Here is a 13,221-nt window from a genome sequence, read left to right on the forward strand (position 1 = left end):
GGGTGGTGGGCTAGAGGAAGGTAAAAGGGTGTAAAAACTCTTACTAAAGTAGGTCTTGAAAAATCTAAGCCTGCAGGATAGAACCCTCCTCCAATAAAAGTTGATTGCCAATGGAGGGGAGGATCTTTATGGCATCTCCCATCTGTGATGAAGTGTTGAGCGGCCCAGTCTTGTGCCCATGACCATAGCCGCCATCAGTTTAAGAGTTCAATGACTAGGTCCAATCTAAAAGATATCCTTTTGCTGTCCCCTTCCCCATCTTCTGGTTCCTATATTCCTTCCACCCACTCTTTCATGATGTTCTCTGAGCTGTGGAGGAGAAGACTTAGCTGTCCTATTTCCACCTGAACAATCCAACACCACTGATTCCCAGCAATTTGTCCAGCTGTACGTCTCTGCCCATGGTAATCAAAGGCTTCTTGTCTGATGAGAGATGAGTGCATCGCTGATCTGTAGATACAAATATGGATGTTTGGAAGGAAGTTCGACAATGTATTTAGCATTAGGTTCTTTCATAGGGCCTATATCACCATAACCATAGGTTCTTGACCAGTTTATAGAACCTGGTGTGTATTCCCTCGTGTGGCATATGCTTTGTATGCGATTGGAAAGCCACTGGTTGCTCCCATGACTGCGATGCCACTAACACATTAGGGGCACATCTTGCCTGACATTTTAGCTTGAATGGTTTACCCCCAAGTAAGGTTGTAGATGATTTTATCCCCTGGAAGCCTACATAACACTTTCTTGAACCAGGAAGGCTAGCCATTTTAGAAGATGCTTCCACCTAAGCTTCAGATTGACCCTTCTGTGTTCTGTGACCAAAAGGATTCAGTGTCCTCAGCAATAGGGTCTTACCATCAAGTTCTGGAGGGCTACGAAGATCAATGGCAACAACCTGTAAAGTTGTGAGGGCTTTTGGGATCTCGCTGGTCAGCAACTTTCAGGAAGACATCCCACATCTGGGACTGTGATTTTTGCTTAATTTTGGTTTTCTATTGCTCTGATGAATACACTCACCAAAGCCAGCTTTGGAAGGGAAAACTTTATTTCATCTTATCTCTTCCAGCCCATCATCAAGGAAAACCAAGACAGGATTGTGAAACAGGAACTACAGAGACTGCTCACTGGCTTGCTTCTAAGCTCACATTCAACTACCTTTACAGAGTCCAGACCCACCCGCATAGGGCGGTGCTGCCCACAGTAGACCAGGCTCTCCTACATCAGTGAACAGTCAAGGAAATGCCACCTGGACATAGTCAAGGCCAATCTGATGGAGGAAGCTCCTTGATAGAGGTTCTTTCCTCCTAGACTAGCCATCACAAGAAATCAATGAAAATAAAAAAAGAAAAGAAATCAATAGCTTCAGGGGGAGCATGGCTTATCCATGGAGGGTGCCTCAACTGAACTCAACAGTTGATCTTGTAGATATATTCTGTAACCTGTTTTATAACCCCTCTCACCAAACCACGTTCTAACCTAATCACCTAAAGGGAGATGGAGAGGAAAGTAAGTTTTAAAAAAAATAATTGGATGAGAAAGAAATGCTTCTTGGAAATAAAGCAAAAAAGGAAGCATTTCTGCATCCTAGATGCTTTCCTCGCATCATCCTTGCAAAGATAATGAAACTGTTACGTTCCAAGAACAATAATATCCTATGTTACAAATCATATAAATAATACTGCTTATCATTCATAAAACACATTGGCACTAATTGTTTTGATGTGTTTTTCTAACTCACTCCTAATGTAGATCTGATGAACTGGAATTGTTCGCCTGCTCACTTATACATGAGGGAAGTGAGGTTTAAATGTCGAGCCAATTTCCCAATACTCTAAGCTAATAAATGGCAGAGTAAGACAGCTGCACTTTCTCTGACTTCATGGCATGGCCTCGTGAGAAAATCAAGTCAGGGAACCTTGACAGGGAATTCCAAAGATCAGTACATGGCAGCTGAAAGTTGTCTTGGATGCAAGACTGGGAGTGAGACTCAAGTCAGCCGAGCCCCAGTTCAGGATTCCTGAAACAGAATACCAGAATATGTTACAGAGCGAGGAGACTAAACTAAACATCTGGGAGTCCTCAGCAGATTGTACAGATCCAGGGCTGCAGGTTCATAAGTATGTTGGTCTTTGTGGGTGTGGAAAGGAACACTTATTTAGATCCCCACCTCCTACTATGTGCTACTACAGTGGAGGCAATGCCTTAAGTCCAAGGTTTTTTTTGTTTTGTTTTGTTCCTGTGTATGTGTGTCTGTATCTGTGTGTGTGTGTGTGTGTGTGTGTGTGTGTTTGTGTGTGTGTACATACGTGCACGTGCAGTGTATAATGTAGGGACTAATCCATTTTTCTTCTACCTTATTCATTGAAGCTGCATTTCTCAGTCAAACCCAGAGTTCACCAATATGACTAGTCTTGACAGCTATCTTGCCCTGGGGATCTGCCCTATCTCTACCTCCCTGGACTGGGATTCTATGTGGGACACAAAGCCTGCCCATCATTTACCTGAGACCTCTGGGCCATCTCCTCACCCGCTAAGGTTCAAGTCTTGGTGTTGGACCCATCTACTTTACTTTTGTTTTCTTATTCTTCTTTTTTTTTGTCTTGATCATAATATCAGAACCAGGTTAAGGTATGACTGGCTCACTCAAACAATCACTCAAATCCCGCCACACAAATGTGTTCTAATAAGGAGGAGGACCCTGCTGACTCTCTGTTCTGTAAAGTCTGACCTTAACAGATGAGTTAAAGGATGGGATTATCCTAGTGGGTGATTGTGGATGCTGTAGTTGATGTTGAGGGAGGCTGGCAAATGAGGGGACACAATTGAGTAACTTATAATAACAGATACAAAGCTGAGTGTGTTAGTGCATTCCTATATTCTCAATACTCGCGAAGATCACAAGTTCAAATCCAGCCGGGCTACATAGTAAGTCCAAAGACAGCCTGGGCTACATCGTAAATCAAGGCCAGCCTGGGCTACAGAGTAAGTCCATGGCCAGCCTGGGCTACATAGTAAGTCCAAATACATCCTGGGCTATATCGTAAATCAAGGCCAGCCTGGGCTACATAGTAAGTCCAAAGACAGCCTGGGCTACATATTAAGTCCAAGGCCATCCTGGGCTACATAGAAAGTCCAAGTTCAGCTTGGCCTACTTACATGACTCTTCTCCAAACAACAACAGGTTGTATTTTTTTTTCCTTTTTCATTTCTGTCTCTCCTATTTCCTCTACACTGATACCAGTGCTGTAATTTGGTGGTGTGGGCAAGAAGTTTCATCATGTCTGATGGTCCAGGATCTCCCAAGCAGCACGGCAAACCAAACAGTGCAGCAAACAAGTCTGTTTCGATTTTTGCAGAAAAATATGACACATGGGAAGTGCTGTCTGAAGAAATGTCTCTAAGATGGGACAACGCCTCGGGAGACTGGGCTTGGATCTTGTGCTAGTTTCCTCGTGAGAAAAACAATGATGTTCTCAACCAGAGGCTGTGTTGGGAATACAACGCTGTGCTTCCATTTCAACACTGCACAATCTCCATATGGCAACCCTGGAAATCTTGTCTGATACTAAACAGATTATAGGAGAGACAAGGTGAGGATAAACACTGTCATTAAAAAGAGTTTAAACGATGAATAATTTTTTTTTTAAATTTTTGTCTGCGGTACCAGGTTCAGTGTTCTGCATAAACTCTAAAACACGGCAATTTCTTTCTTTCTTTTTTTTTTTAAATCGCCAAACAGAATGGATCTTATATTTTTCTATCTAGGTCTAATCGAGACGTAAAAATAAAATTCTTTGCTTTAAAAAAAAACTGATTGTGTTTTATTGGCTTTTTTTTGTTAATTTCTTATTTTTAGTGTTTAGTGTTTTGGGCTTCATTTTAACAATTATTTTTTCATTGAATTAATTATTTTCTTACTTTCTAGTGTAGATAAAAAATTAGGTTGCTGGTCTTTGTTTCTAATCTAAGAATTAGTGTTGTAAATAAAGTTTCCTCTTAGCACCGATATAGTTATGTCTCACACATTTTGATAGTATGTTTCCTATCTTCTTCTTTTTTTCTTACTGTTACATAGTTTCATTATTTCTTGACATCTGTATTACTTGTGAATGTGTGATTTAATGTTTCTGGACTGGGAGACTCCTGTTGTCTCTCACTGAAGACGTCTATTTTAGTTTTGTTGTATTAGCAGAACAGATCCCGAGGGGCTGGATATGCAGCTCAGTGGACAGAGTGCTCACTTGGCTCTCACACAGCTCTGGGCTCCACCTACAGTACCTCATCAGCCTGGTGTGGTGGTCCATCCCCATAGTCCCATTACCAGGAGGAGAACCAGGAGTTCAATATCATCCTTTGGTGCATAGTGTGTTTGAGGCCAGCCTGGGCTACATGAAACCTGTATACAGAAACATGTCCCAGAAGACATCCTTTCTTAGGCATTTGCACAATTTGTTCTGTGGTTTCTGAGTGTCTGAAAAGTCCAATGTACTTGAAGGAAAAGATCATCCTGCTGCTAATAGGGACTGTCAGTCAGAGACATTGGCTGGTGAAGCCATCTCATCCCAGCTGGTTTTCTGTTGCTGATGGGCTGATCCAGGTCCACAGCTTTTCTTTTAATCACCCTCCTTCCTTTTTAACTGTACCCATTCTTGCTTCCTGCTGAGGCTGTGATGGAGTTAGTGACACAAAGAATTGGGGTCTCCTTCCTGCCCACTGATTCTCTCAACAATAAGTTCTTTCTCTGTAGAAATAGTTTCTCTGTTGCCTACATTATCAGAAATAAATAGAACACTCTTTTCTGTTCTATTTTGACACTGGGTTTCATTATGTAGGTAGGGCTGGCCTGAAACTCACTGTATAAACCAGGTAGGTCTTGAACTCACAGAGATCAGCTTGCTTCTGAGTGCTGGGATTAAAGGGGCATACCTGGGTCCTTCTTTTTTTTAATTTTTTAAAAATTTATCTCTTTGGGGTGTGTGTGTGTGTGTGTGTGTTTGTGTGTGTGCATGTGTGTGTGTTTATGTGAGTGGGTGTGTGTGTTTGTGTTTGTGTGTGTTTATGTGGGTGTGTATGTGAGTGTGTGTGTGTGCGATTGCGTGTGTATGTGTGTGTGTATGTGAGTAGGTGTGTGTGTGTTTGTGTTTGTGTGTGTGTATGTGTGTGTATGTGAGTGTGTGTGTTTGTGTGTGTTTGTGTGTGTATGTGTGTGTGTATGTGAGTGGGTGTGTGTGGGTGTGTTTGTGTTTGTGTGTGTGTATGTGTGTGTGTGTTTTGACCAAAGAGTCCGTCAGATCCTCTGCACCCTGATCCTCTGCAAGAGCAACCAGTGTTCCTAAGCAGTGAGCCGTCTTCCCAGCCCCTTCTGCCTGCTCTAAACTCCACTTCATTGTTCATCTTGCCCAGACATGCCTTTAATTCCTACTCTTAGTGTTTGTTTTAATTCAGTGATTTCTATTCGATTTTCTCTTATTTCTTCTATTACATCACCAAGATGACGTGTATCCTTTTGTTTGGGAAGTTTCTCATTGACAACGCTTGAATCCTGGCTTTAAAATCCTTGCTGATGATTCTGACAAGGGTTTTCTCTTGGTGCCACCACCAGGGAACTGTTTTTTTCTCCTCTGCTTTTCATTTAGGGGGATGGTCATGGTGTTACGTGATTTCCATTTTGACATCATTTGTCTAAGATGTCAGCAGTCCTGACACTGTGGGTGCAGTGGCTGTCTATCCTTCATAACCTTATGATGGTGTTTTGGTTTTTCTGGATTTGCCTGATTGAATAAAAGGGATTATACCTACAGTCCACACCGACAGGCATATCTTAGAGGAATCAGGAAGAGAGGTTCTCGACATTCCTAACGTACCCTTTTCATACAGCTCCACCAACTGTACAATTATTTCATTGCTACTTCATAACTTTAATTTTGCTATAGTTATGAATTGTAATGTAAATGTCTGATGTACAGGATATATGATATGTGACTCCTGTGCAAGGGCCATGTGAGATCCCAACGGGATCTCAATCCAAGGGTTAAGGACCACTGATCTGGACTTAGTCGGATGCACTTACCGACGTAGATGAGTTGCCCAGTGTTGCCGGGGAGAAGTCTCCATCTATGGAAGGCAAAGGATCTTCCATGATCAGGCTTTTTCCTGGGTCCTTCTGGAATAGTGGACACACTCTTGATGGTTACTGATGGATCAACTGACTCCAGGCAGTTTTCTTTTACATCATCGAAGATGAGGATTCTAAAATGGGTTCTGCTAGCCAAAAGCAGTGGCTGATGCTATCCCTCGCAATCTTTCCCCTTCCCTAATGGCTCCTTCTCCGCACAAGGCCTACAGTAGATGTCTGAGTCCCTCCCAAGCTGCACCTTTCCAATCTACACTCTTCCTCTGTGGTGTTTCTTTCACGAAGAGCACACACGCTAACCCTGAACCCATGTTGTCTTCAGTCAGCACTAACAACCTATTACTCTCTGCCAGTTTCGTTTTCCCATATGACACGGTTGCTCAAAATTCTGAGTCATATTCACGCATGTATGGACAAACAGAATGTCACCGATTGGCTAGTCTATAATGATGCAGATTCTGTATGATTCTGATTCAGAAGCCTGTAAATCAGAGATGAAGAGACCATCGGCAGAGGAAGGAGTTCTTGTGAGATGTTGTCACCACAGAAGGGATCCAATGGGCTAGGAATACAAGACAGGGAGCCAAACTCCCTTTCATAATTGAACCTTTTTCCACAATAGCATCATTAATGGATCTTTATTTGTAGGTCGCATCCCTCTTGACCTAATCAATTCTTCACAACTACATTCCCACTGGGGATTCATCTTCAGAAAATTACTTCTGGGAGAACACATTCAAACCAGAATTGAGGGTGAGTATTTGGAAATCTATAGTGGGGGTGGGCATTATTCTTCCCACGTCCTGTACAATTAAGATCTCTAACTACCTCCTTCCCCACGGTAGCCTCACTGAATGACGTGAATTCCGGGTGATTGATGAGGTAGAGACACCAAAGCTCACTGCCATATCCTGTCACCAGTATCAAGCTCGAAACAGCAAGAGTCACCTGTGGGAAGATAAATATGAATAAACTTTATGATATCTCTAAACTATAAACCCCCAATTTAATCAATACATTGTTTAAACTCAGTTCTCTAATATCGATGTGCTTTAAATGTACAAGTCAGTGGGCTTGCTGGTGACTCCTTGTACAGGTTTATACTGTACATTAGCCATCTTCATCCTCACAACTCACCTCCATTTTTACCTACACACACTCACATACACACACACACACACACACACACACACACACACACACACACACACCCTCCTGCTCCCCGTCCTCTTCCTAAATGCCCCCTTTCACATAATATCCCTTATTAAAATCTAAATTTCACAATCGTCTGTTTGAGTCTGGCTTGTTTCACTTAACATATTGTGTTTTACACTCCCATCGGTTTTTCTGAGAAGAAAACCCTTTGCTCTTACACATAGATGAGAATCACATCAATGTATATCACATTCTTTAAGCCATTCATCCAGTGATCAACAGCTAAGGGTATTCCAATGGCTTGTCTATTGCACACAATGTGGCAATCAGAATGGATGTGCAGGGTCCTGGGTAGTTTTTATTATCAGTTTGACTCAACCTGGGAAGAAGGAGCCTCAGCTGAAGAACTGCCTCCATCAGATTGTCCTATGGCCACATCTGTAAGGATTTTTTTTTGATGGTTGATGTGGAAGGTTCTAGCCCACTATGGGGAGAGTCATCCCCTATGAAGGTGGCCCTGGGTTGTATGAGAAGGAGAGAAAGCTGAGTAGGTCATGGATAGCAATCCAGTACCCAGCATTTCTAAGTTGTCTCTGCTTCCTTTCCTGCCTCCAGAGTCCTGCCTGAATTCCTGCCCCAACGTCGCTCAGTAACAGACTAGTACCTAGAAGATAGAGTGAGACAAACTCTTTCCTCCTCAAGTTGACGGCTATGACGTGATTGTTCTTCTTGTTGCCTACTTGTTCTTCCCTTTTTTGAAAGCTGTCTCTGTTTATTGTCCTTAGAAAGATGATATTACATGTTTCCTCATGGGCTCTCTGTCTCTCACAGTGTCTCTCTCTGTCTCTTCTCTCACTGTATTTGTGTGTTTGAGTGTGTATATGTGTATGTTTTTGTGTGTGTTGGGGTGTGCATGTGTGTGTGTTTGTGTGTGTATGTATGTGTGTGTTTGTGTGTTTGGGTATGTATGAGTGTTTCTGTGTGTATGTGTGTATGTGTGAGTGTGCGTGGGCGTGTGTGTGTGTGTGTGTGTGTGTGTGTGTGTGTGTGCGCGCTTTCCAGGCTTAAGAAAATGCCCAAGGCTGTAAATCTCAGCAGGTGCCTAGAGAAGGAAGATGAAGGGGAGAAAATGGGGAAAAATCATGTCATGTGAGTTAACCCCACATTGAGGTCAGCCACATAGTGGACAACATCACATAATGGCAGAGGAGTCATAAGAGCAGAGAGAGAGGAAAACTCAAAGTGTGAAGGAAAATGTGCTTAAAACTAGGATAGAAGGGAGAAAAAGAAGACAGTGCACTTAGAAAAGTGGACAGATTTTAAAAAGCTGCCATAAGTTAAGCTCTAAGTACATTTAAAAAAATTATAATGTTAATGTGGAAGGGAATTACTGGGGAGAGGGAAGGGAGGGTCAGAGTGTAGTGGGGACAGGGGAGGGTTCTGAAAAGAACCCTTTTGAAGATCTGAAGAACTATGTGACACAAACTATTAAAGTGCCCTGTAATTTACAGGTAAATTCCACACTTACCTGCATCCAGTATTCTGTCTACCCATATTTCAAAAACAAAATTACGTCATCTATTTCATCCTGTTTTGGTGCATTTGATCTAATAAATTCCTTGACCTGAAGTGCTGGTTAATTTTAAGACATTTAAAATACGACTGGTCGATATCGGGTTTGTCATCAGTTTATCCCGACTTTGGAAGCAGGTCCAGGAGCTAATTTTTCCTCGCTCTTTGCAAAGAATCCATAATTCATGATTGCCATTGACTTCAATACAAGGTATTTAATCCTGTCAAATTCCAGCTTTGTTTGAATAAAAATGGCCCTCCTCTAATTGTGGGTTTTGATAAAGCTAATTTTGGGGTGCTATCCAGTGGGCTGCCTCGGAGAGAGAGGCTAGAAATATTTCTGATATGGAGAATAACTTAAAGATAACCAAAGGAAAGATAGGAGCTGGGAAAATAACCACCAAGGATGTTGGTGACTCAGAAACCAAAGACTTTTTCAGAAAAAAAAATGAATGAAAAGAGCTTCTTGGTCAGTCTGTGACTCGAGTCATCAGAATATTTGGGTGGGGACTTTATTTTGGGTCTCCAGGAGGCTACAGGAGAAGCTAAAACCTAGATGCTGGACATTTCTAAGCGTAACTAGGGAAGGAAATGGGCTGAGAGGGCTTCTATGACGTAAGCAGAGCCTGGATGATGTCACAGAGAGAAGGGCGGAGGTTGCGCTTCTCTTCCACTTGGGGGCGCTAGACTCCCCTGAAGGTGGGTTCACTATCTTCGCAGCGGGCTGTGAAAGCCAGTTCAGCTCCTGAACCCCACAATTGTTCAACAGGCTTTTGGACACTGACCGGTTTCAGAAGACAGAATCTGGACGACTAGGACATTTTCACTCGGTAAATACGTTTATGAAGATAACTGGGACCCTTGTAGCCCAGAAAGCTAAAAGTTTTCCCTCGTACAGCGAGTAACCGTATGTTCTGATGTCTTCCACGTTTGAGAGCTCGGCGGATGGTCTACGCTAGTCAGTCTAAGAGTTTATTATCCTTTGCTAACAATATCTAATTCATAATCCTACTAAAATGCCAAAGTACCTCTCTGTGCCGGTGCATTTTAGGAGATAATATTTCTTTTTTTTTTTTTTTGGTATTTTTTTTCAGAGCTGAGGACCGAACCCAGGGCCTTGTGCTTGCTAGGCAACTGCTCTACCACTGAGTTAAATCCCAACCCCAGGAGATATTATTTCTAAATGGCTGTTGCCTACATAAAATCCCTTGATGCAGTTGAAGATGCAACAGCGTCGCAGAATAAACCTGGGGCTGGGTTAGGATGCACAGTACAGAAAGCCAGTGGACTAGTGTGCTGTGTCTCTGGGCAGACATTTGTGGATGTTGCCACATAGTTCATAGTTAGAGGGTAGTAGAGGGGTGTGGCCACCCTTCTGGCTCCTTTGTTATCCTTTCTCTGTTCTGCTTGCTTAAATTGGGGACAGGGATACTTAATCCCACACTGACCTAGCCATTCAAGGAGAGGTTCCTCAGCAGAGGCAAAGTGCCTCGGGCTGAAGAAATGTGTCTGAATATCTTATTCTGAGCTGTTGAGAACCATTTTTTCATTTCCCTTTGAACTTTAGATTTTGATTTTTGAGGCAGGGTTTTTCTGTGGGTAGCTTTGGCTACCCTGGAACTAACTCTGTAGACCAGGCTGGCCTTGATATCACAGGGGTCTGCCTCCCTCTGCCTCTTGAGTGCTGGAATTAAAGGTGTGCTGCACCATTGCACAGCCCTCCTATGAACTTCTGATTACGACAGAATAAGATTCATATGCTCAAACCTGTTTACCATCGCCTTCCTCACCTGCTCCAAAGTTCTCTTAGACAAGAGCCTTGGTCCAGCGCCCTCCCCACCCCACCCACATTGTTCTTGCAGGCACTCACATGACAGAGGCACCAGCATTGTGTCTGGTTTAAGCAGGCGAGCTCTTCAAACCCAGGCCACGGGCATTTATGAAGCCTGAACACAGAACGATAGCCACAAGACAGTGGACCAGGATGCCGTGGCCTACCACACTATGTCTACAGCCATGAAGAAGAGGATGTCTCTGAGGAGGATGAGCACACCATCCACAGAGAAGCGGGGGAGGAGGAGGCCTTCTCCCCAGGCCCTGGGGAACATTGTGGGCTGCAGAATTTCTCACGGATTGAAGGAAAGTGATGAGCCCGTCACCCAGTGGAAGGCCATCATTCTAGATCAACTGCCAACAAATCCCACTCTCTATCTGGTCAAGTATGATGGAATTGATTGTGTCTACGGACTGGAACGTCACAGTGATGAGAGGACTTTAAAGTTTAAGGTCTTGACTCACAAAGTAGTGTTTCCTCAAGTGAAAGACGCACATCTCGCAAGAGCCATGGTTGGCCGAGCGGTGGAGCATAAATTTGAGGGCAAACATGTCTCTAAGGAGAACTGGAGCGTGGTGGTCCATGCCCAGGTGCCGATCATGAAGGACTGGTTTTACATCACCTACGAGAAAGATCCAGTCCTATACATCTACCAGCTCCTGGATGATTACGCAGAAGGTAACCTCCGTATCATTCCAGAGACTCCTTCAGCAGAGGTGAAGTCAGACGTTGACAGCGACATCTTAACAGGTCAATGTGTGCAGTTCACCAGAAGTGACAGGTCCAAAAAGATTGGCAAAGTCATTTACCAAGTTCTAGCCAAGCCTTCTGTGTAGTTCACCAAGTTTGATGGCGACGTCCACATCTACGTCTATAATCTGGTGGAAAAGATCCATTAAGGTGAAATGCACAAAGTGAGGGGGACATAGATGAGAAACTTATAGGATTGGGGGGAAAATGTTTGTTTTTCTGTGTTTCAGATAACCAAGGGCCTTTGACAACCCCAGTATCTTTTCCAGTGGAATTTGTTTTGCTCTAAAAATTAAAATGTGCGATGTGACGGGTTGTGTGTGAACACTTTGGTGGAGGAGATGGACTGTGGTGGATGGAACATGGAGAGGAAGCCGGAAAGGTCAAGGCTGTGAACAGTAAGTCTGATGTCACGTAGGCTAAAACAAACAGAACTGAACTGGTCTGGTATTTAGGAAGAGAAAAGAACTGGAGATGAGGCTTAGAGGAGCAGGGATGGCACGGGGGAAAAAAGATGGTTGTTTAGGAAGCAGAGGAGAGGGGCCAGATATAGATAGACTCTCTGAGGTGAAGTTTGAGGGAGAAACAGACAGTTGGGGAAAGAGGGGCAGGGAACAGGGAGGTGATCTTGGAACTCAAGGGGAATCCCAATAAACTGATCCAAGCAGACTGAGAATCAGAGAAGGTCGGGGATTGTTTGACTAACGGAACCTAATGAAACCTGTTTCTCATCTGTAGATGTATTATTTTTAATTATGTTGGTGGGGGCAGGGCATGAATACAGGAGACCACAGAGACAAAAATAGTCAGGTCCCCTGGAGCTAGAATTAAAGGTGATTGGGAGCCATTGGACATGAGCTCAAAGAACAAATCCAAGTCCTCTTTCAAAGCAGACGAGATCTTGATCCATTGGTCATCTCTCCAGTCCCATAAGTCATCTTTTTAAATACATCCAACCTTTACATGCAGAGAAGAGACCAGGATGAGGGTAAGAAAGATTAAATTGATGGGGATGTGGAAGAAAGACTAAAGAACACATGAGGAAGTAGAGGACACTGAGGGACGAAGGAATTCCAAATGGAGTTCTCAAAAAGTGAAGCAGGAGACCAGGAAGAACAGAAAGGGTCTAGAATGAGTTGAACTTGGGCCACATCAATATTGGTCTCTTTGGTTCCTTAAATAATATCCAACCATCACTACAGAAGGTGGATGTGAGGTGGAGGCTTCCCCAGAGGACATTTTGACGAGGATAACACAAGAGTAGTGAATGCCAAACCAAGTTTTATCTATCGATTCCTGAAAGTATCATAAAGCCCATTATTTTGTATTATCAGTAAAAGTAATTTAAAAGGGAAGATGAGGAGGCTGTGAGCTTCTGTCAGGTGTTACGTGGATCCTGTGTTTAGCTTCCGTGAGCACGTTAGACTCTGTTGCATCCTGTAATATTTTTGAGGTCTCTTCTCAATGCCCCTAGATGACCACATAGAGCTCCTCCACTGGCTTGTCTTCCCTGGCTCTACTTCGACTGGATGGCTTCCTACACCTGTGGGCCCTGTTACCCTATCTAGCCCCAGGAAGTTCCCGTCTTTTACTCACATGTATGCTTATCCTCAGAAAACTCTTGATGGTGCCTCCAATGCAGAGGTGCTGAGCTCTTTCCTATGCCATTTGCCGAGACTTTAAAATGCTTTGCGGTTCCTGACCATGTGGCTCTCTCCTCCTGAGAAGCCCCTGTGCACCCCATGGGGTCTTCCTGAGCCACATCTACGCTCCA

At 43.5% G+C, this 13,221-nt stretch overlaps 1 protein-coding gene across 1 annotated transcript; it reads left to right on the top strand.

Annotated features, from left to right (window-relative positions):
• The first annotated feature begins 9,564 nt into the window (after nucleotides 1-9,564).
• Nucleotides 9,565-12,797, top strand: LOC134486242 (Y-linked testis-specific protein 1-like). The gene is made up of 3 exons (XM_063285162.1): nucleotides 9,565-9,693; nucleotides 10,726-11,597; nucleotides 11,678-12,797. Exon 2 carries the CDS (start codon nucleotides 10,868-10,870, stop codon nucleotides 11,531-11,533), a length of 666 nt encoding a protein of 221 aa, XP_063141232.1. The 5' UTR covers nucleotides 9,565-9,693; nucleotides 10,726-10,867; the 3' UTR covers nucleotides 11,534-11,597; nucleotides 11,678-12,797.
• The last annotated feature ends 424 nt before the right edge of the window (nucleotides 12,798-13,221 follow it).

The sequence above is a fragment of the Rattus norvegicus genome, chromosome 3 (assembly GCF_036323735.1).
Source record: "Rattus norvegicus strain BN/NHsdMcwi chromosome 3, GRCr8, whole genome shotgun sequence".
NCBI classification, from domain to species: domain Eukaryota; kingdom Metazoa; phylum Chordata; class Mammalia; order Rodentia; family Muridae; genus Rattus; species Rattus norvegicus.

What these genes read in the sequence shown, in the direction of transcription:
- LOC134486242 (XM_063285162.1), top strand. Translation starts at nt 10,868, where the DNA reads ATGTCTACAGCCATGAAGAAGAGGATGTCTCTGAGGAGGATGAGCACA.